Source organism: Ranitomeya variabilis, chromosome 2 (assembly GCF_051348905.1).
Source record: "Ranitomeya variabilis isolate aRanVar5 chromosome 2, aRanVar5.hap1, whole genome shotgun sequence".
NCBI classification, from domain to species: Eukaryota; Metazoa; Chordata; class Amphibia; order Anura; family Dendrobatidae; genus Ranitomeya; species Ranitomeya variabilis.
In genome coordinates this window covers 230,314,702-230,337,146 of record NC_135233.1, presented here as the reverse complement: position 1 = coordinate 230,337,146, position 22,445 = coordinate 230,314,702, and the positions used below count along the sequence as shown (strand labels likewise).

The following is a 22,445-nucleotide window of genomic DNA, read 5'->3' as shown; positions in this document are numbered from 1 at the left end:
GACTGTTTGACCGCGTACCTCCTTGATGGTTTAAGTAAGCTACTGAGGTAGTGTTGTCGGAAAGAATTCTTGTATGGGAGCCTCGTAGCTTCAGAAGAAAGTGGAGTATGGCATAATATATTGCTCTCAAATCCTTTACATTAGAAGAGTCACTAGTCTCTGTCCTAGACCACTGACCCTGAACTACCTCCTCATTAAAATGTGCACCCCAGCCCCAAGGACTAGCGTCTGTGGTAATTATGCTTGAAGGGACTACCACCCAAGGAACTCCACCCGAGAGATTTTCCGGGTCTAACCACCATTTAAGGGAGCGAACTACGTCTGATGAGAGGAATATTATGCCTTTTAAATGTCCCTGCATTCTGATATCATCCTCTAAGACCAATTTTTGCAGTCTTCTAGTATGTAGTTGTGCCCACCATACTGCACCTCTAATAATAATTTTGTAAAAATTCGGGGAGCCATGGACAACCCGAAGGGCATTGCTCTAAATTGTAGATGACAAATCTGGCCTCCTATTGTAACAGCTACTCGAAGGAACTACTGATGTGATTGATGTATAGGTAGATGGTAATACGCATCTTTAAGATCTAAAACCGCCATATAGCAACCAGGAAACAGGTTTTTAATAGCTGAACGTATAGACTCCATTTTAAGGCCATGTGCACACCCTGCACATTTTGCTGCGTATCCGCAGCGGTTTCCCATGCGTTTACACTACAATGTAAACCTATGGGAAACACAATTCGCAGTGCACATGCTGCGGAAAAAAACGCGCGGAAACAGCGGTTTATTTTCCGCAGCATGTCAATTCTTTGTGCGGATTCCGCAGCGGTTTTACACCTGCTCCATAATAGAAAACCGCAGGTTTAAAACCGCAGTAGAAACCGCACAAAAACTGCGGTAAATCCACAGTAAATCCGCGATAAATCCGCAGGAAAAACGCACTGTTTTTGCCCTGCGGATTTATCAAATCCGCTGCGGAAAAATCTGCAGTGGACCTTTCTACGTGTGCACATACCCTAAAGGTTTTAGATTTTAAAAAGGTATTTCATTTCTTTAAATTTATTATAGTCCTGAAGGATCCATCAAGCCTGGGAATCAGAAACAACGGAGAGTAAAATCCTCTCCGAGACTCGGGAACTTCTATTAACACCTGCTTAGCCAAGAGAGACTTAAATTTCTAGCTCTATTGCCTCCTGCTGTGGCCGAGATTTTAAGGAAGTCAAAAGGAAGGAATCCGGAGGTCTCCGGATAAAGTCTAAGGTGAGGCCGGATGATACAATATTAATGGCCCAGGAATTAATAGTTATTTTCTTCCATTGGTGACTGAAATGTAGCAATCTACCCCCTATTGGCAGGGAAGAACTAGCGGGATCTATCAGCAGGTTTGAAGGGACGTCTATTAAATAGGTTCCCCTTCTGTCTGAATTCTTTGTTATTACAGCGGTCTTAAAGTCTTTTCTCCTGCCAAATGGCGGCTTCCTGAATGCCCTTCTGTAGGAGGGAATGAAAGAATTAGGAAACCCTTTTTTCCCCTCACTTGCTTTAGTCAGTATATTTGTCTAGCACAGTCCCAAAAAGGTACTCACCCAGACAGGGTATCGCACATAGCCTAGACCTGGATTGGGCATCACCTTTCCAATTTTTCAACCAACCATAACGCTCTACGAGCTGTATTGGTTAGATTAGCTGTTCTGGCTGCCAAACGGAGAGAGTCTATAGAGGCATCTGACAAAAAAGAAGCAGCACCTTTAATCAAGGGAATAGTAGAACGTAATTTTTCTCTTGACATCCCATTCTTTATAATCTGGTCCAGTTGATCCAGCCAGACCAGCATAGATCTGCCCGTACATGTGGCCGAAATTGCTGGCTTGAATGCCGTTATGCAGGCTTCCCAGGATCTTTTCAGAAGTGCATCCGATTTCCGATCCATTGGATCAGACAGGGTCCCCACATCTTCTACAGGCAAGGAGGAGCAGCGAGAAGTAGAGGCTACAGCAGCGTACACTTTAGCCCATGTGGTTAGGTCCTCGTCATGATGTTGGTAGCGTCTTTTACAAGCTATGGGCACAAACCCTTTTTGCCCCTGTTTGTTCCAATCTCTTTTAACCAGATCTTTAATAGTCTGATTTACAGTGAACACACGACCTTTCCGCTGGGAGAGACCCGCAAACATAACCTCTTGCGGAGTCTGGAGTTCTTTGGTTTCTGATAGACCCATTGTGTCTCTTACAGATTTAATCAGATTATTAATACCATCTGTTGGGAAACATACATAGACCTCTTCATCTGAAGAACCCGAGGCCTGTGAAATATCTGAATCTATCTCTCCACTCTCTGTAGATGTGTCTGCTCTGAGTGAGGGTAACCTTTTACTGGATTTCTTTTCTACATTCAAAGAAGGGCCACTAAAGGACTGTAGTTCCTGCCGGATCATTAAGCGAATGTCCTCCATTTTGACCCCTCCTCCTGCAAGGTACTACTTATGCAAAACTGGCATAATCTTTTGGGATAAGTATCAAGCAGGCAGGCAGGGGTTCAGCACATAATGCGCACTGCTTATGCTTGGTCTTCCCCGCTTTTTTGGCCTGTGAAAACAATAGAAACAAATATGCGACCATGAGCTCAGTATAGTTTTAAAACAATCTCACCCGGCTGTATGACCATAAAATACCGGCTGTAGGGATGTCTGCTTAGCCTGGGGTGTGGACCGGGTTGACCTGCTGTCCTTTCCTGATTTTTCTGTGGGATCACTCAATTTAGAGTGTCCACTACCCTTTTTGCTAGTGTCACGTGCTGGTAACATTAGCTCCTCCAGTGGTCGCTCAGTATTATCCTCTGGGGATGACATATTGGCGCACATACCACCATATCCGAGTGACTTAAGGCCCCGTCACACATAGCGATTTACCAACGATCACGACCAGCGATACGACCTGGCCGTGATCGTTGGTAAGTCGCTGTGTGGTCGCTGGGGAGCTGTCACACAGACAGCTCTCTCCAGCGACCAACGATCAGGGGAACGACTTCGGCATCGTTGAAACTGTCTTCAACGATGCCGAAGTCCCCCTGCAGCACCCGGGTAACCAGGGTAAACATCGGGTTACTAAGCGCAGGGCCGCGCTTAGTAACCCGATGTTTACCCTGGTTACCAAAAAAAACAAACAGTACATACTCACCATCTGATGTCCGTCAGGTCCCTTGCCGTCCGCTTCCTGCTCTGACTGAGTGCCGCCGTACAGTGAGAGCAGAGCGCAGCGGTGACGTCACTGCTGTGCTCTCACTTCTCACTGTACGGCCGGATCTCAGTCAGAGCAGGAAGCGGACGGCAAGGGACCTGACGGACATCAGATGGTGAGTATGTACTGTTTTTTTTTTTTTACATTTACGCTGGTAACCAGGGTAAACATCGGGTTACTAAGCGCGGCCCTGCGCTTAGTAACCCGATGTTTACCCTGGTTACCAGTGAAGACATCGCTGGATCGGTGTCACACACACCGATTCAGCGATGTCAGCGGGACCTCAACGACCAAAAAACGGCCCAGGCCATTCCGACACGACCAGCGATCTCACAGCAGGGGCCTGATCGCTGGTACGTGTCACACATAGCGAGATCGCTACTGAGGTCGCTGTTGCGTCACAAAACTTGTGACTCAGCAGCGATCTCGCTAGCGATCTCGCTATGTGAGACGGGGCCTTTACATAGAGGAGGTGGGCCCCATACACCCACACATGCACACCCCGTTTTCTCTCTTTTTTTGTTACCACAGTCTCGGGTAGTTGAATCCTCTTCCGGATAGGACCGCCTTTGGAACCGCCGTGCTGTCTCCAATAGAATAGGGTCCACAGCAGGCACGCCATTCCCTCTTCACAGCGCTCCCGGAAGTATACCCATGTACTTCCGGGGCACTCTCCTTACCGCGCATGCGTGCGCATCCACGCTGCATCTCAGCGCTATACAGCAGCGTCTCTTACCGGACCTTCAATGCAGGTAGGCGCTGCCTCACAATCTCATCACACATTGCTCTCCCTCTGCTACCTTATCACCTGGCGTTGCAGGTACTGTACAACAGCGGGGCGGTCCTTCAAACAGTGTCCCAGCAGGGAGACTGTTGATAATACATGAGAATTCTCATGTGTCCCAGAGGAGGGGGGAGCCAGCAGGAACATTCCCCCGACCCTGTTACCCGCACTGGAGCCCCTGCCGCTCAACCAGAACTGCACAGGCGGCAATCCAGGCGGGTTTTCCTCTTCTCATTTTCCAGGAATCTTCTCTATAGGTTCCCTTCTTGGAACAGGAAACCAACTGAGGAGCGAGGGGGGCACCCCTTTTATCTCTCTGTAGGTTTCCTGTTCCTAGGGGCGGATCCCCTCTCTCAGTGGGTGCTGTCGTGGCGAATAGAAAAAATGGATTGTCTTGTATGACTGCACACACCTCATCATCCCCGTCCTCCTCTATTGGGCTGGGCGCTGCCTCTGTAGAATATGACCATTCTGCATCCTCCTCTATGACTCCGGCCGTCAAGTCTGCGCTCTCCATAGCAATGCCCTGAGGAGCAGACTGGACTCCTGTACAGAGCGGGAGAACATAGATGTAAAATGGAACTGGACAACTACTCCGGGAAGGATCGGGTGCAGGACACTGGCTCCTATCACCTCTGCTTGTACTTACGTGACAAGGACTCGTCATTATCCATCTCCAAGGCTTCAAAATCAAACACCTTCCCCATTTCTGTGACAATCTCCGCACTGATGTGAGTGGGTAACGTGTGCGTCTCAGGGGGGTGGGTGAAGTAACTGATTCTACCACTGTGAGAGAGACCAGATAGGCGTTATATATAAGATGGCAGACAGCCGGTCACAGATAGGGTGCAGTAGAAAATCAACAACAAATCGGGCACATTTTTATGATGCTATACCGCCCATCATCAGTAACAGTCCTGTGTGAACGTCCCCCAAAAATAAATTCCCATTTACACAATCCAGGTGAAAAGTGAGTGCTTTCCGTACCGTAACACATTGTGTGGCTTTAACTACTGGAAAACTACAACTCCCAGCATGCCCAGACAGTCTGTGGGTTTTCTGGACACAATGAGAATTGTATTTTTGCAACAAACCGAATAACAATGGGCGACAAGTTGTATTTTTTAGTAACTTTAAGATGGGAATCTTTTCCTGCACTTGATGGCCGATCTGATCTGCATTCATGTCCCTTTAACAGCTGCAGGCAGATCAGAGATCCACCCACAACTTAACCATTTAAATGCTGCTGTCAATCACTGACAGAGGCATTTAACACGTGCCAGGAGGAAGTGCGTCACAAAACCTGCCCGTCGGCACCGGTCACGTGATTGCAGGGCGCCAGTGGGTTGTCAGGACAGCCAAGGGCCTGCAGAAGACCCCCCCCCTGTCATTGTGAGTCCCTATGAATGCCGGCTTATGGTCGGCGTTCAAAGGAGATAGATTTATTGCTATGCATAACAGGGCTTTGAGGACTGCTACGTGTACAGACAATCGGATGATCAGAGCTACAAGTCCCCTAAAGAGACTATTAGAGCCAGTAAAAAATATATATATACACTTAGATTAGACATTAATGAATACAGCAATCCTATCAAAATATAAAATAATTAGAAGGTTAAAAAAATCTAGAATGCAAAAATTACATTTTTTGGGCCTCTGCTACATTACAATAACTGGCAATCAAAACATGGTATCTAGCCCAAAATGGTATCCATAAAAATGTCAGCTCGCAAAAAAAAAAAACCCTAACCCAGCCCCAGATCAAAGAAAATGGAGGCCAAAGCAATTTTGTTCTTACAAAATGTCAAGTTTACTCTGTCGCCTCATTGGGGGACACAGGACCATGGGTGTTATGCTGCTGTCCACTAGGAGGCGACACTATGCATAATCTGAAAAAGATTAACTATGGCTCCTCCTGTGCAGTATACACCCCTGGACGGCATCAGCCTTCTCCAGTTTTTGCTTAGTGTCGCAAAGGAGGCACACCTAAAGATTTTTACTCCGTTTTACTCCGTTTCCCGTTTTCCGACGGGATTACAGATGAAGAAAAGAGGGTCTCCTGTGAGACCCCCGGCATGGCTCCTTCCTCGGCCCCCTATTATGGGGTGCCCAGTTGAAGTTGAGATGGCTATTCCCCATGTTGCTCCTTCCCCAGTCCCTCGGGTGCTGGTTCGAAGTCGAGACCCCCCCTCCTTCCCCAATTCCTTTTGGTTTCTGGGTTGAGGTCGAGGCGAGGATAAAGGCCCCTGAAGGTGTGACAAAAGCACCCTCCCTAATCCCCCTCTGGGGGTATTAGGTTGAGACACCTCAGGTAGGGCCTGTACAGGCAGCATCCTACAGCTCCCAGCAATGGGCCAGCATACTGCGCCTGCATCCAGGGACCCCAGCCCAGCTGCGGGCTCCTGTTGGGGCCGGGGGGAGTGCAGGCAGGCATGGCACATACAGACACAGGGCTCCCAGCATCCCTGTCTCTGCGGCAGCACCAGCTCTCTACTGCCTCAGGGGGACCCCTCACCGGGCTCCCCCTTCCGCTTATAGCCCCACCGCCATCCTGCCTTCAAATCCGGAGGGGTCCGGTTCAGATCCGACCCCCTCCCGGACTTTCGCGCCGGCCTGGAGCCCTTCTGGGCCTCAGGCATCTAATTTAGGCCCCGGCTTCGGCCTAGCTGAAGCAGCAGCCTCCTCTCCGACCCTCGGCCCGCCCCCCGGATGACAAATATGACACTCTACAGTGTCATACAAGGGGCGGATCGAGACAGAAAGGGCGGGTTTTTTATAGCCTTGCCGCCTTTTTCCAGCTCTCCGCCCCCTTCTCCTCCTCTCTCCTCTGTCTCTGCAGCCATTTTCGGCTGCAGATTAACCCTGCATCTCCCGGTCTGCAGGACCAGGACCAGGCAGCCAGTCTCCGGGGGGCACAGGACTGTGGATTTTCGGCGCTGGACCTAGGGGTACACTGGTGGGGTAAGATCACAGCTGGGTTATCTTTACTCAGCTGTGAATCCATATTACCTATAAGGCTCCCCTGTAGGTTCTCTACCCCTGTAAGGTCCATCTGCTGGCAGCACTTCTGCACTCTGTGCACTATGCCGGGCTCAAGGTCCAAGAGAACCAGGCAGAACTGCTATTATGCATTCTGCACAGCCTGCGGGACCGCTCTCCCCAGTAGTAGCACGTACCCGCATTGTCAGAACTGTATACAAACTACTGTGTCACAGCCTCAAGAAGCCCCTGCCAATGCCTCGGTGTCTAATGCCACACCGGAATGGGCTACTCAGATATCGCAATCTATGACGCAGTCTATAGATAACCTAACTTCCACATTGCTTCAGGCTCTGCAGGGTCATGCCCCGGCTATGACCGTTACCCAGCAAAGGGAGAGCTTGACTCAGGAACAAGATGACCCTGGCACATCCACGTCTAGGTCACGATGCAAGCGGATCCATAGATCAAGTCCATCTGCGTTATCCCATAGCACATGATCATCCCCCTCTAGGGAGAGACACCGTTGCTCCAGGTCATCTAGACCGTCCCATTCCAGGGACAGACAGTGCAGATCTCCGCAATCCCCAACCAGAGAAGGCCTACTCCCCAGCTCACCCAGCAGGGGACGCCTCAGTGATACACAGGATTTGGAAGGCATCTGCGACTCTGACTCAGACAGGGAAACGGAGGGGTCCCTGATCCCAATCCCTCCTAGCAATACAGCGCTAGTTGAGGACATAATATCGTCCATCCATCGGGTGCTGGACATTTCTGATCCGCCACCAGAGGCCCCAGAACATCAGATTTCCTTTGAAGGACCTCTGAAGCCGCCTAAGGTTTTCTCTAACCACCCAGAGTTTAAGGCGATCCTTAAAAAACAGCTCTCACAGCCTGAGAAAAAATTCGCTAATCGCAAATATCTGGAGGCGAGGTACCCCTTCCCACAAAAGGACACCAAGGAATGGACAGATCCACCTGAAGTGGATCCCCCAGTCTCCAGGCTAGCAGCACAGACCCTCCTTTCACTGCCAGATAGCTCAACCCTAAGGGACGCAGCAGACCGGCAGGTAGAACGCATGGCTCGTTCAATTTTCGAGGCAGCAGGGGCATCCCTGGCTCCCGCGTTCGCCTCAGTTTGGGCTGCCAAGGTCATCCTGACCTGGGCAAAGAATTTACAAGCCTTCCAAGCATCCGCTCCTGAACTGTCGAACCAAGCGGTTCAAATTGCTGTTGTAGCAGATTACATGCTCCATGCAGCTCTGGATTCAGCAAGGGGAGTCGCGGGGATAGCATCAAACGCCATCACGATTCGGCGTATCCTCTGGCTGCGGGAATGGAAAGCGGACGCAGCCTCAAAGAAGTCCCTCACGCACCTCCCCTACCTCAGTGGGAGACTTTTCGGTGAACAGTTGGACACTATGATATCCAACGCCACAGGGGGTAAGAGTACTTCTCTTCCCCAACTGAAACCTAAACGCACCTACAAGAAGCGTAACCAAACTCGATTCCGATCCTTTCGGAATTCCTCCGGCTGGTCCGTCTCACGTCCAGTACAAAATCGTAACCGTTCCCCACGCAGGGACAACTCACGATCGACGCAAAGGTCGGACAAGACCTGGCAGTCAAAAGCAGGCCAGTCTAAGCCCAGAGGAGGAAAATCTCAGACTTTCTCCTCCTCATGACTCACGGACTCCGGAAAACACCACACCAGTAGGCGGCCGACTTTTGCTCTTTCATCAAGTCTGGCTGCCTATTACAGAAGACAGGTGGGTCACGGAACTAGTGTCTTCCGGATACAAAATAGACTTCACCTCCAACCCACCGGACCGGTTCTTCCTCTCTGTCCCCCCAAAACCGCCAGCCAAGGCTCGAGCCTACCACCAAGCGGTCTCCTCGCTTTGTCAATCAGGAGTCATAGTACCGGTACCCACGACCGACCGCTTCCGAGGGTTCTACTCCAATCTGTTCGTAGTTCCCAAGAAAGGAGGCAGCGTACGGCCCATACTAGACCTAAAACAGCTCAACAAATATGTACGGGTCCGTCATTTCCGCATGGAGTCCCTTCGGTCCATCATTGCGTCCATGGAGAAGGGAGAATATCTCGCCTCCATAGACATACAAGACGCATACCTGCATATACCCATTGCACCTGCCCATCTGAGGTTTCTCAGGTTCGCAATAGGCCAGGACCACTACCAATTCGTGGCTCTCCCCTTTGGACTCGCCACGGCTCCCAGAGTGTTCACCAAGGTCATGGCAGCCACCATGGACGTCCTGCACTCCAGAGGCATAGTAGTCGTTCCATACCTGGACGATCTACTCATCAAGGCTCCCACCTTCAAGGACTGCGAGCTCAGCGTCTCAATCACAACCGATACTCTCAGTCGCATGGGCTGGTTAATCAACCTACAAAAATCATCACCAACCCCGAGTCAGTCCCTGACCTTCCTGGGAATGTTATTCAACACCTCCAGGGGTCTAGTGCTCCTTCCCAAGGACAAGGCACTGGCTCTCCGACTAGCAGTTCGCACCCTCCTCCGCAAACCCCCTCGATCTCTCCGGTTTGCCATGAGAGTCCTCGGCAAGATGGCAGCGGCAATAGAAGCTGTCCCATTTGCCCAGTTTCACCTCAGACCTCTCCAACTAGCCATTCTCAAGTCCTGGGACAGGAATCCCTTTTCTCTCGACAGGGAGTTCCAGCTAACGTCGTCAACCAGGAGGTCCCTGCACTGGTGGCTCAAGCCAACCTCGCTAGCAAAGGGGAAATCCTTTCTCTCAGGTCAATGGAAGGTTCTGACCACCGACGCGAGCCTGACGGGTTGGGGTGCGGTGCACCTACACCACAGGGCACAGGGCAAGTGGTCCCCAGTGGAAGCAACCATGCCCATCAACATCCTGGAAATTCGTGCCATCCTACTGGCATTGAGGGCCTTCCATCACTTACTGGCAGCCTCTCACATCAGGATACAGTCGGACAATGCCACGACTGTGGCATATGTGAATCATCAAGGGGGGACCCGCAGTACCCAGGCGATGCGGGAAGTGTCACATATCCTCCGCTGGGCGGAGGACACAGGGTCGGTTCTTTCGGCGGTCCACATTCCGGGTGTGGACAACTGGGAAGCAGACTTCCTCAGCCGACAAGGAATAGACTCGGGAGAGTGGTCTCTCCATCCCGAAATTTTTCAACAGATCTGTCTCCGCTGGGGGACCCCGGATGTGGACCTAATGGCATCCCATTTCAATGCCAAGGTCTCCAACTTCATTGCCAGAACACACGATCCGCGGTCGCTCGGAGCAGACACTCTGGTTCAGGACTGGACCCAGTTCCAGCTTCTGTACATTTTTCCACCTCTCCCCCTGATATCCAGAGTGGTGAGGAAGATCAAACAAGAGGGAGTTCCAACCTTCCTCATTGCACCGGACTGGCCCAGACGCACATGGTACGCCGACATCGTACAACTCACAGCAGACGCCCCTTGGCGTCTCCCCGACCGCCACGATCTTCTATCACAAGGGCCGTTCTACCTCCAGAACTCAGGGGCTCTCAATTTGACGGCGTGACCATTGAGACCTGTGTTCTAACCCAGGCAGGGCTCTCGGCAGATGTCATTGGAACCATGATCAGAGCACGGAAACCAGCCTCTGCCAAGATTTATTACTGTACCTGGAAAGCTTTCTTTACCTGGTGCGAATCTCGTGGCCAGATCCCACTCCCTTATTCCATACCCAAAGTACTTGGTTTTCTCCAATCGGGTCTGGAGGCCAGGCTGTCATTGGGCTCGCTTAAGAGCCAGGTGTCAGCCCTCTCAGTGCTTTTCCAAAAGCGTATTGCTACCAAGCCGCAAGTAAGGACTTTCCTTCAGGGGGTTTCCCGATTGGTTCCCCCCTACAGACGACCACTAGAAACGTGGGACCTCAACCTGGTCCTGACAGCATTGCAGGAACCACCCTTCGAACCCCTTAAGGAGGTCCCGCTCCGCCTTCTTTCCCAGAAGGTGGTTTTCCTGGTGGCAATCACCTCGCTACGCAGGGTGTCTGAACTGACAGCACTCTCCTGCAGACGGCCTTTCCTGGCATTTCACCAGGACAAGGTAGTTCTTCGTACGGTCCCATCCTTCCTCCCGAAGGTTGTGTCCGACTTCCACCTCAATGAGGAAATTTCACTACCATCCCTTTGTCCGGTTCCGGTTCATAGAGTGGAGAAGGCTCTGCATACGCTTGACCTTGTCAGGGCTTTGCGTATATACGTGTCTAGGACTGCGTCCTTCCGGAGGTCTGATTCCCTTTTCCTCCTTCCGGAAGGCGGCCACAAGGGTATGCCAGCTTCCAAAGCTACTCTTGCCAGGTGGATCAAATCCACCATACAAGAGGCGTACCGCCTTAAGAATTCTCCTCTTCCAGCCGGTATTACGGCACACTCTACACGGGCGGTAGGGGCCTCCTGGGCCATCCGGCACCAGGCTTCGGCACAACAAGTGTGTAAGGTGGCCACTTGGACTAGCTTACACACGTTTACTAAACACTACAGGGTTCATACCCAGTCCTCAGCGGACGCGAGCCTGGGTAGACGTGTCCTGCAGGCGGCGGTGCCCTAAGTGTACGGGCCTGTCTGCACAATATTCGTCCATTGCTTCCCACCCAGGGACTGCTTTAGGACGTCCCATGGTCCTGTGTCCCCCAATGAGGCGACAGAGTAAAGGAGATTTTTGTGTACTCACCGTAAAATCTCTTTCTCTTAGCCTCTAATTGGGGGACACAGCTCCCACCCTGTTGCCCTTTCCGGGCTGTTGTAACTGTTGAGTTCTCATATTGTTTCTTGAGCTCGTACATAGTTGCCTCCTTACAGGCATAATTATGTTATTCATGTTACGTTCCTCCTACTGCTTTTGCACAAAACTGGAGAAGGCTGATGCCGTCCAGGGGTGTATACTGCACAGGAGGAGCCACAGTTAATCTTTTTCAGATTATGCATAGTGTCGCCTCCTAGTGGACAGCAGCATAACACCCATGGTCCTGTGTCCCCCAATTAGAGGCTAAGAGAAAAAGATTTTACGGTGAGTACACAAAAATCTCCTTTTTTTCACCACTTAAAAAAAAAATAACCTACACAAGTTTGGTACCTGCATACTCGCACGGATCTGGGGAATCATATTGCCAGGTCAGTTTTACCATGAACATAGTAAATATAAAACTCAATTGTGTAATTGCACTTTTTAAAAATAAAAATTTACTTGGAATTTTCTGTTTTCCAGTACACTATAGGGTAAAATCCAATGGTGTAAATGAAAACTATAACTCGTCCTGAAAAAAAAAACAAGCCCTCACATGGCCATATTGACAGAAAAATTAAAAAAAAAAAAAAAATAGTTATGGGCCTGAGAAGAAGGGGAATGAAAAATGAAAGCACAAAAACTTAAAATCTCAAGGTGGTGGGGTTAAACATGTAATTCATGTTCTACATACTAGATTTTGTTGTTTATACCATTAGTTATTTATAAAAGGATGCGCAAGCTTGCTCTGTGATATCCGGGTGCTCATTACTAGGCGAGCATTAACCGGTGCTTGGATTTGAAGCTCTAATCCCCGCCTCACATCTCTGGCACCTGTTACACAGACAAGAAACATGCTGGGATTGCCTGCCAGTCATTGTAATGTCGTAGCCATCTTCGTAGTGACATCAGAGGTTATAAAAGGACAGGCGCCGCCAGGCTCAGCACACGGATGCCATTGCACAGCTGTGATTGGAAGGAGAGGGCAGTTATCCAGGCCTGTGTGTACACAGTATACGTAACTAATCAGAAGCCTTTAGTGGTGATACTGGTGCTGATTCTGAACTATTATACTAACAGTTCTTCTAAGGACTAATCCTGTGCTTTGCTGTTTGTATTACATACATTCTGCATTTAGCCTAGGGACAGTTGTAGGAGCATGGAGAGTAGCAGAAAACAGCCTCTACGTGTTGCAGTCTGTTGATAAATATATAGCTGCTGAAGAAGACCACGTTCTTTTGTTTGGGTGAAAAAATGTATTATATTGTCATCCATACAGTTTAATGTTACATTACTGTGGTATAAAAACTGCTGTAAAAAAAAAATTAACTTTTTCTGGATTCAAATGGTCATCCATAGAGTTTGTGGTTAGTGTAAAATTATGGTGGTTTTAAAAAAAATTTTTAAAGCCACTTGACCTGGTACAGTTGGACTACATTTTTTCGCTACAAAAATGTACTATTGGTCATCCATACAGTATAATCTGCTTTGTGTAAAATTATAGTGGTATAAAGTTTTTAAAAAACACTTGGCCTGCTTAAAGGAAAGGTGCCGCATTTTATTTTTTGTATTAAAAATAATTGTTTATATAAACAATTATTTTTCATACAAATTTCCTTTTTTTAACTTTAACATTTTTTTTTATTATTATTTTTTTTTTTTCAGCCACTGGGCGCCGCCATTTTGCTTTGCAGGAGTGTAAGTGAAGCTGCACGACACTTACACTCTGCAATTACGGCAGCCCTGGGCATAGGAGGCTGCGGTCGGCTCCCGGCACTATACCTAGCATTATAAGCTGCCCCCTGCTGGGTCCTAGCCACGCCCCCTGAGCCGTCCACAGCACAGCAGAGGCAGGAGATCAGCGCCATCTTCCTGGAGCTCACACTGCAGCTGTGAGCTCCAGCTCCCAGGATAATGGCAGGAGCCCTGCAGCTATAGGAGGAGGAGGAGGAGAAGACCAAGGACGGGAGAGAGAAAGGACTCAGCAGGGAGCCGTGAAGTAAGTATCAGTGGGGGGGGGGGGAAGAGGGAATCTAATCCTATCCCTTGTGGTGCTGACTCTGAGCAGTGTATCTCCTCCCATATGTGTTAGGGTACTGTCACACTCTGCAACTTTCCAACGATCACGACCAGCAAAACGACCTGGCCGTGATCGTTGGAAAGTCGTTGTGTGGTCGCTGGGGAGCTGTCACACAGACAGCTCTCCAGCGACCAACGATGCCGAAGGCCCCGGGTAACCAGGGTAAACATCGGGTTACTAAGCGCAGGGCCGCACTTAGTAACCCGATGTGTACACTGGTTACCATCGTAAAAGTAAAAAAAAACAAACAGTACATACTCACATTCCGGTGTCCGTCAGGTCCCTTGCCGTCTGCTTGCTTCCCGCTCTGACTGAGTGCCGCCGTAAAGTGAAAGCACAGCACAGCGGTGACGTCACCGCTGTGCTCTGCTCTTACTTTACGGCCGGCAGTCAGTCAGAGCGGGAAGCAGACTGCGAGGGACCTGTCGGACACCGGAATGTGAGTATGTACTGTTTGTTTTTTTTTTACTTTTACGATGGTAACCAGGGTAAACATCGGGTTACTAAGCGCGCCCCTGCGCTTAGTAACCCGATGTTTACCCTGGTTACAAGCGAACGCATCGTTGGATCGGTGTCACACACACCGATCCAACGATGACAGCGGGAGATCCAGCGACGAAAGAAAGTTCCAAACGATCTGCTACGACGTACGATTCTCAGCAGGGTCCCTGATCGCTGCTGCGTGTCAGACACAGCGATATCGTATGGATATCGCTGGAACGTCACGGATCGTACCGTCGTAGCGACAAAAGTGCCACTGTGAGACAGTACCCTTACTGTCTGCTGAGCTGTGTATCTAATCCTCTCCTGTGTGATACTGACTGAGCCGTGTATCTAATCCTATCCTGTGTGATACTGTGCTGAGCCGTGTATCTAATCCTATCCTGTGTGATACTGACTGCTGAGCCATGTATCTAATCCTATCCTGTGTGATACTGTCTGCTGAGCTGTGTATCTAATCTTATCCTGTGTGATACTGCCTGCTGAGCCATGTATCTAATCCTATCCTGTGTGATACTGTGCTGAGCTGTGTATCTAATCCTCTCCTGTGTGATACTGTTTGCAGAGCCATGTATCTAATCCTATCCTGTGTGATACTGTGTGCTGAGCTGTATATCTAATCCTCTCCTGTGTGATACTGTGTGCTGAGCCTTGTATCTAATCCTATCCTGTATGATACTGACTGAGCTGTGTATCTAATACTGTCCTGTGTGATACTGACTGTTGAGCTGTGTATCTAATCCTCTCCTATGCAGTCCTCTCCCCCGTTATGTGTGATCTATATGGCGGTATTATGTGAGATCTATATGGCGTCGTTATGTGAGAAGTATATGGCGGTACTATGTGATGTATATGGTGGTATTATGTGTGATGTATATGGCGGTATTATGTGTGATCTATATGACGATATGTGAGAACACTGGTGGTATTATGTGAGATCTATATGACGGTATTATGTGTGAAGTATATGGCGGTATTATGTGTGAAGTATATTGCGGTATTGTGTGCTCTGTGTTATGTGTGCTCTATATGGCGGTATTATGTGAGAACACTATGGCGTCGTTATTTGCGATCTATATGATGGTATTATGTGAGAACTATAGGACAGTATTATGTGTGCTCTATACGGCGGTATTGTGTGCTCTATATGGCAGTATTATGAGTGATCTATATGGCGATATTATGTGTGATCTATATGGCGGTATTATGTGAGAACACTATGGAAGTATTATCTGCAGAAAGGGGACCCAATCTAGGGTGGTTCCGGTTGAGCAGCTGCACGCAAGTCTGGGGTAATAGAGGGGGCAGCATGACCTCCAGTTAGGTGCCTTCAGGGGAGGGCTGGTGAGGCAGCTGAAGAGAGGGGTCTCATGTTTATCGTTACTATATGGCTACATTTCCTTCCCAGCATCACCCCGGACTGCACCTGTCACCTCGCTTTCACACATCGCCAGGACAGGATCTGAGGAGGGGAATGGGGTCTTTGCATGCAAAGTCTGGATCAGAACAGGCCATCAATCAGCAGAAATGTTTCCTGGATTTCTGAGGAGACGGTCCATCCATGTGTATAAAAGACAGCGCTCTATGTACAATCCCTGGCTGCTCCGCACACCGAACAGGGTGCCCCCCATAGACCAGCACACTGCTCTCCTGAAATACTCTGTGCTGCTGTCACCCTGCTCTCTCCACCATATATCTCCCAGAATCCTTGCTGGTGACTGTCTACTTGTCAGTATAACTTTGCAGTCACCAACAAAATGGCTGCACACTGTGTTCCTGAATGCTCTCATCCCCTAGCAAACACCAGAAGGGGAGGAGAGGAGTGACATCACACACACGGCAGCAGACTCAGCCCATAATTACTGCAGTGCAGTAATGTGAGCTAGTTGTACACTAGGTTTTTGTCAAATTTCATTAGCTGCTCCCCCTAGTGTTTAAAAGTGGAAATGCCAAACCTTTTAAAATTATTTTTCATATTTTACTAAATTAAAAACAAATGATAATATTTTTTAAGAAAATGTAAACATTAATTCTTTACATTTTTTTCAATCGCTGGAAAAAAAATTTTTTTGATGGCACCTTCCCTTTAAGTTTACCAAATTTTTTGGTTCGTTAAAAAAATTTGGAAAAAAAGCAACAAAGATCAGCTCACCTCCTCTCTGTCCCAATGCGCGGATCATGCAGTAATATGACGGTGAAGCAGAAGACCAGCGTGGGTGATATCCATAAAAAATAACTTTTATTCTATTTTCATTAAAAGCACATAAGTCCAAAATCCATCTTTATAAAAAAGTGTACCATAATTGTTGTTCACCCTGCTAGACCCATGCTACAAGGAGAACCTTGTATGTCTCCTTAGAAATGTACTGGGGCCGCAAAAACACGGCAAGTGTAAAAGAAGCCTTAGAGAGGTATTCACACTAGACAAGTAGGAACCAGCAGATTTGAGACTGCCTTGTCGTTGGCAGCTGGGCATGCATGAATTGGCCAAATTATGTGCTATGCGTCTACTTTTTTTCCTAGTATCCAGAAGCAGTATTACTACTCATATTTCATACATTTCACATTGACATGCTTTAGCACGATAGAGTGCAACTTTTTTTTTTTTTATTGTCTTGTTTTTAAGCACTGCACTGTAGCTGGCCTGGGATTTAGAGGCAACAGTGGTCACCAGAAATCCTGACCAGCTTCAGCCCAATGCTTACAAGCTCAAAAGAAAAGAGCTTGTAAGTGCTGCACATGTTCTACTACCCAGCAGCGGTGGTTGTTCTCCAAGGCAACGAGCTAAACAAACAAAAAGTGTTAATATCTCAAGAACAACTGACAATTTTAATAAGTAGCAAATTGCAAAATTGTTTGTACTTACAAGCGCTATCTGACATTGCCCATTTATGAAGATGGAAAATAACCATTTAAAGCCTGCAATAATTGGTAGAAGCATCGACGGCTCAGCACCACCTACCTCACCCAGTCCGCTAGAACAGACTTGGCTGCTTTCTCATGGTCAGGCGTGCCACCCTTCTTCAGCTTCCCCTGCCTTTTTGCCAGCATGGCCAAGAACTCCAACGCATCTCTGAAATCAGTCACCTTGTAGTGCTGCATGATCTGCGGGACGACAGAAAATAAGTGATAATACAAAATCCACAGTAAAAGTAGAGAAGTCCTCCTCTGTCAAGATGTAAAATGGAAATTTGGGTGAGGACCAATTTGGTGGCCTGTACAGCTGCACATTACGTGCTCGCAATTATCGCTGTCTTTGACAAAGCTCAAGCCTTTGATCCTGCCAATAAAGCTTATTTAAATTGATCTGTTAAAGGATGCTTGGAATGTTACCTGGATGGTAGGAACACTTCCTGGCAAGGTGCTGACGGAATGATGTCACCATGGCTGCCTGTGACATCACACAAATAGAACCCTAGATGCTGCCTGCTCTGCAGCCATTGCTGCTCTAGTCTTTGGTTAGATTGGTGATGTTTCGGCTTTTCTTTTATAGTGACTTGGGATTTCTAGTTTGTAGATGAAGTGTTTGGATTTTTCTCATCTGAGGTCCAAGACACATTAGGCCTTCCTGCCAGGGAGGTGTTGGAGCCCCTCAAAGCTCCACTAGCTGCAGCCTACCATCCACACTGTGATACCTCTACTGCCTATGGTGGAAATCTACAAGAAGAGACGGCTTTTACTTACTGTGAAATCTCTTTCTCGGAGCATTCATTGAGGGTATGCTGCTGAAACTAGGCAAAAAAGTTGGCTGCTCCTCAACAGGGTACACCTGGCACGAAGCTAATCAGTTAATAAGAAAGTAGTAGGAGAAACAACACATAAAAGAATAGACCAACAACTGCACAAAAAGGGAGGGTGCTGTATTCCCCCCCAATGAAGGCTCCGAGAAAGATTTTACGGCAAGTACCCAAAATCTTCTTTTCTCTACCACTTCATTAGGGGACACAGGGAACCATGGGACTTCCAATAAAAATCCTAAGGTCAGGAAAAAATTAAAAAAAGAATAACATAGGAAACAACCATTAAAAACAAATTTCCTTCAGCTCTGAGACCAAACAACTGCCGCCTGTAGAACCCTCCCGCCAGACTGGCATCAGCAGAAGCATAGTTATAAACGAGGAGAACGTGTGAACTGAAGACAAGGTAGCCACCTTGAAAACCTGCAGAGTGGAGATGTAATGATGCACAGCCTGGAAAGCCCCCACTGCCCGAGTGAAATGAGCTGTATCCCCGGGAGGAGGGGATACGATTCCAAAATTGCAGAACAGATCTAACAAGCATTATTAGCTTAAGGCTACTTTCACACTAGCTTCGTACGACGCACGACGAATTGCTTCGTTGCGACGTACCGACGCAAGCAGTGAAAGCGCCGCACAACGGGGGCAGCGGATGCTGTTTTTCAATGCATCCCCTACCCCATTGTGATGTGCGGGGAGGCGGGGGCGGAGTTCCGGCCGCGCATGCGCGGTCGGAAAAGACAGTCTCGACACACCAAAAAACGTTACATGCAACGTTTTTTGGTGGCGACGGACCGACACAACCGTCGCCGTCGCTAATGCAAGTCTATGGAGAAAAAACGCATCCTGCAAGCACTTTTGCAGGATGCGTTTTTTTCTACAAAATGACACATAGTGACGTGCAGTGCACGACGCTAGTGTGAAAGTAGCCTTAGACGCTGGAAGGCCCTTCCGGGCACCTTCAGGAACGATGAAGAAAAAAAAAAAGCGCCTGAAGGGAGCGGTCCTGGAGAGGTAGCTGCGAACTGCTGTGAGATCCAACTTGTTAAGGGATTGTTCCAGAGGATAAAGGTACCTTCACACTAAACGATATCGCTAGCGATCCGTGACGTTGCAGCGTCCTGGCTAGCGATATCGTTGTGTTTGACACGCAGCAGCGATCAGGATCCTGCTGTGATATCGCTGGTCGTTGAACAAAGTTCAGAACTTTATTTGGTCGTCAGACCGGCGTGTATCGTCGTGTTTGACACCAAAAGCAACGATACCAGCGATGTTTTACACTGGTAACCAGGGTAAACATGGGGTTACTAAGCGCAGGGCCGCGCTTAGTAACCCGATGTTTACCCTGGTTACCAGTGTAAAATGTAAAAAAAACAAACAGTACATGCTCACCTTCGCGTCCCCCGGCGTCCGCTTCCCACACTGACTGAGCGCCGTAAAGTGAAAGTGAAAGTACAGCACAGCGGTGACGTCACCGCTCTGCTGTTAGGGCCGGGCTCAGTCAGTGCAGGAAGCGGACGCCGGGGGACGCGAATGTAAGTATGTAGTGTTTGTTTTTTTTACATTTTACGCTGGTAACCAGGGTAAACATCGGGTTACTAAGCGCGGCCCTGCGCTTAGCAACCAGATGTTTACCCTGGTTACCCAGGGACCTCGGCATCGTTGGTCGCTGGAGAGCGGTCTGTGTGACAGCTCCCCAGCGACCACACAGCGACGCTGCAGCGATCGGCATTGTTGTCGCTATCGCTGCAGCGTCGCTTAATGTGAAGGTACCTTAAGATGAGGGGATTGGGGTGGGAGTGACAGAAGAAGAGAAGAACAATTTCCTCATTAAGATGAAAAGTCAATACCACTTTGATTAGAAAGGAGGGAACAGGACACCTTGTCTTGATGAAGAATGAGGAAGGGATAACGACAGGAAAGTGCTGCCAGTCCAGAAACCAATCTAATGGACATGACAGCCACCAGAAGAGAAATCTTCCAGGAGAGAAAAAGCATAGATCTCATGAAGAGTGTCCAAAACCAGACAGGTGGACGATAGGAAGGGACCCAAAGGGCCAAGCACTCTGCAAGGAAGGTCCTAATCTGAGGGTGGGAAGCCAAATTTTTCTAGGACAAGACAGAAACCTGACCATCGAGAGAGATTTTGAGAGCAAGACTAGACTCAAGGCCCAAGTGCAAAAAAGCCAGAAAGGACAACGAAGAAAAGGACATTTGGCAGTGCGATTGGATTCACACCAATTGAAAAAGGCCTTCCAGGTACAATGGTAGATAGAGGAAGAAGAATGTTTCCAATCTTTGATCATGGTTTGGATGACCCGATCAAAAAAAACTAAAAAAGCAAACAGGCTCTCAAAACCTCGGCCTCAACAGCCATGCCGTTAAATTAAGAGACTGTGAATTTGGGTGGTACAGGAGGCCCTGGAAAAGTAGGTTTGGACTGTTTGGGAGTTTCTAAGAGGAATATGCCAGCAGGTTGACTACCTTCGCGTACCAGTATCTTATGGGCCAGTCCAGACCTATGAAGAAAACTAACACGTTACACTTCTATCTTCTTGATCAGCCTGGGCAGTAGGGAAAACATAAGGGAGAGTATATCGAGACCAGGGGATTAGAGAGGCATTGGAGCTGAGCGCGAGCGGGTCACGCACCCTGGAAATAGAGGTGCCTGGCGACCTCTAGATGCCATAAAGTTGATTTCTGCGGTGCCCCAGAGACAACAGATCTGGTCAAATACGGTTGGGCGTAGAAACCACTCTACCGTGGTAAGACCTTTGCATCCCGAAAAGTCGGCTACCCAATTTCCATCCCAGGTATATGAACTGCAAAGATGGCTGGGACTCTGCGCTCAGCCCAAGTGAGAATGCTGAATACTTCCGCCGTGGCTGATCATCTTCTTTAGTGGTTGATGTACGCTATTGCTGTGGTATTGTTTGACTGTATGCAAACAGTAAGACCCAATAGAAGATCCTGCTGATGAAAGAGGCAGAAGGATGGCTCCAATCTCGAGGCTATTGCGGGGAAGAGAGGATTCCTGTTTGTCCCATCAACCCTGGACTGTGCGATTCTGAAAGACTTATCCCCCGCTGAGGAGACTGGCATCTGATGTTACGACCTGCCAATGAATCGAGAGGAAGGATGGTCCACAGTGAATGAGAAGGGAACGACAGCCTCCAGGCCAAGGAGATGAAGGACAGAGATCTTGTCCTTAGGAAGAAACACTTGTTAATATCGTGTCAAAGAGCATACCCAGGAAGCATAAGTGTTATAATCCACCCAAGGAATGAGAGGGTATCGCGAGTGATCTGTAAGCTCTCTAGAACTATTAAGAATGTTGGAACTTTGATGAATGATGACTATTATATGGGATGACTATGATCTCCCCCTGGCCTGCTGGATGGTCATTGTGGCAGCCATAATCTTCGTGAAGACCCTGGAGGCAGTGATCAAGCCAAAGAGAAGGGTGACAAACTGAAAATGAGCCTCACGTATTGCAAAGCGAAAAACCTCTGGTGACGCAGAAAGATGGGAATATGGAGATGGGCGTCCTGAATAGTCACCAAACAAAGGAATTCTTTGGGTTCCATGGAGACCATCACTGATTGAAGGGACTCCATTCTGAAATGATGAAGACAGACTCGCTTGTTTAGTAGATTGAGATCCAGGATGGGTCGAACGGAGCCATCTTTCTTGGGAACCACAAAGAGAATTGCCTAAAATCCCATAAACTATTGCGGTGAAATGATGATATGCCTTTGAAAAACCATAAAGATGAGGGAAGTGTCTTTTGGGGTGGTGGTGAGACTTGAAAATGATCATGGGGTGGAGAAGTAAATTCTATTTTGTATCTGGAAAAAGACTACCTCTATGACTTAAGTGTCTTCGACTGCGGGGAGTCACACATCCAGAAAAAGGAGAAGTCCGCCCACCCTGAGTTTCCAGGTGGGAGCAACAAATCATACGGAAGAAAATCTGCTAGATTCATTTCTGGACAATCAGTTCTGTGCATCGCACGATCGCAAAAAGGAGAGGACGGAGGTTTGAACAAAATGTATCTCCCTTTCATGCTAAACAAATGGCTTGTCCTGGAAGTTTGACCTTTCAACCAAGAGAATAAAGTGATAGACAGAGGACTTTCACTTTTCTTTCATAGTAGGAGGGGTGCCTGGGTCAGGGAAGCAGGGTGCTTTTCCCAATGTTAACCTCTTATTAAGATCTGGTCCAATTTGGTTCCGAATGGTCGAGAACACTGAAATGGGAAGAGATGCTTGATCGGATAGATTGAGGATGGTTTTGGAGGATAATCTGGATACTGTGGAATGCACGACAGGGGATTCAGTCCAATTC

At 48.4% G+C, this 22,445-nt stretch overlaps 1 protein-coding gene across 2 annotated transcripts in view; it reads right to left on the bottom strand.

The window, feature by feature from the left end:
- GNL3L (G protein nucleolar 3 like) overlaps positions 1 to 22,445 on the bottom strand; it is a 71,284-nt gene that overhangs the window by 2,622 nt on the left and 46,217 nt on the right. For both annotated transcript variants that reach the window (XM_077283922.1, XM_077283923.1), the window contains 3 exons: positions 17,324 to 17,466; positions 4,676 to 4,812; positions 4,439 to 4,572 (listed from right to left, as the gene is read on the bottom strand). In XM_077283922.1, the coding sequence (XP_077140037.1) occupies positions 4,439 to 4,572; positions 4,676 to 4,812; positions 17,324 to 17,466 (414 nt within the window). The remainder of the gene's footprint in view (positions 1 to 4,438; positions 4,573 to 4,675; positions 4,813 to 17,323; positions 17,467 to 22,445) is intronic.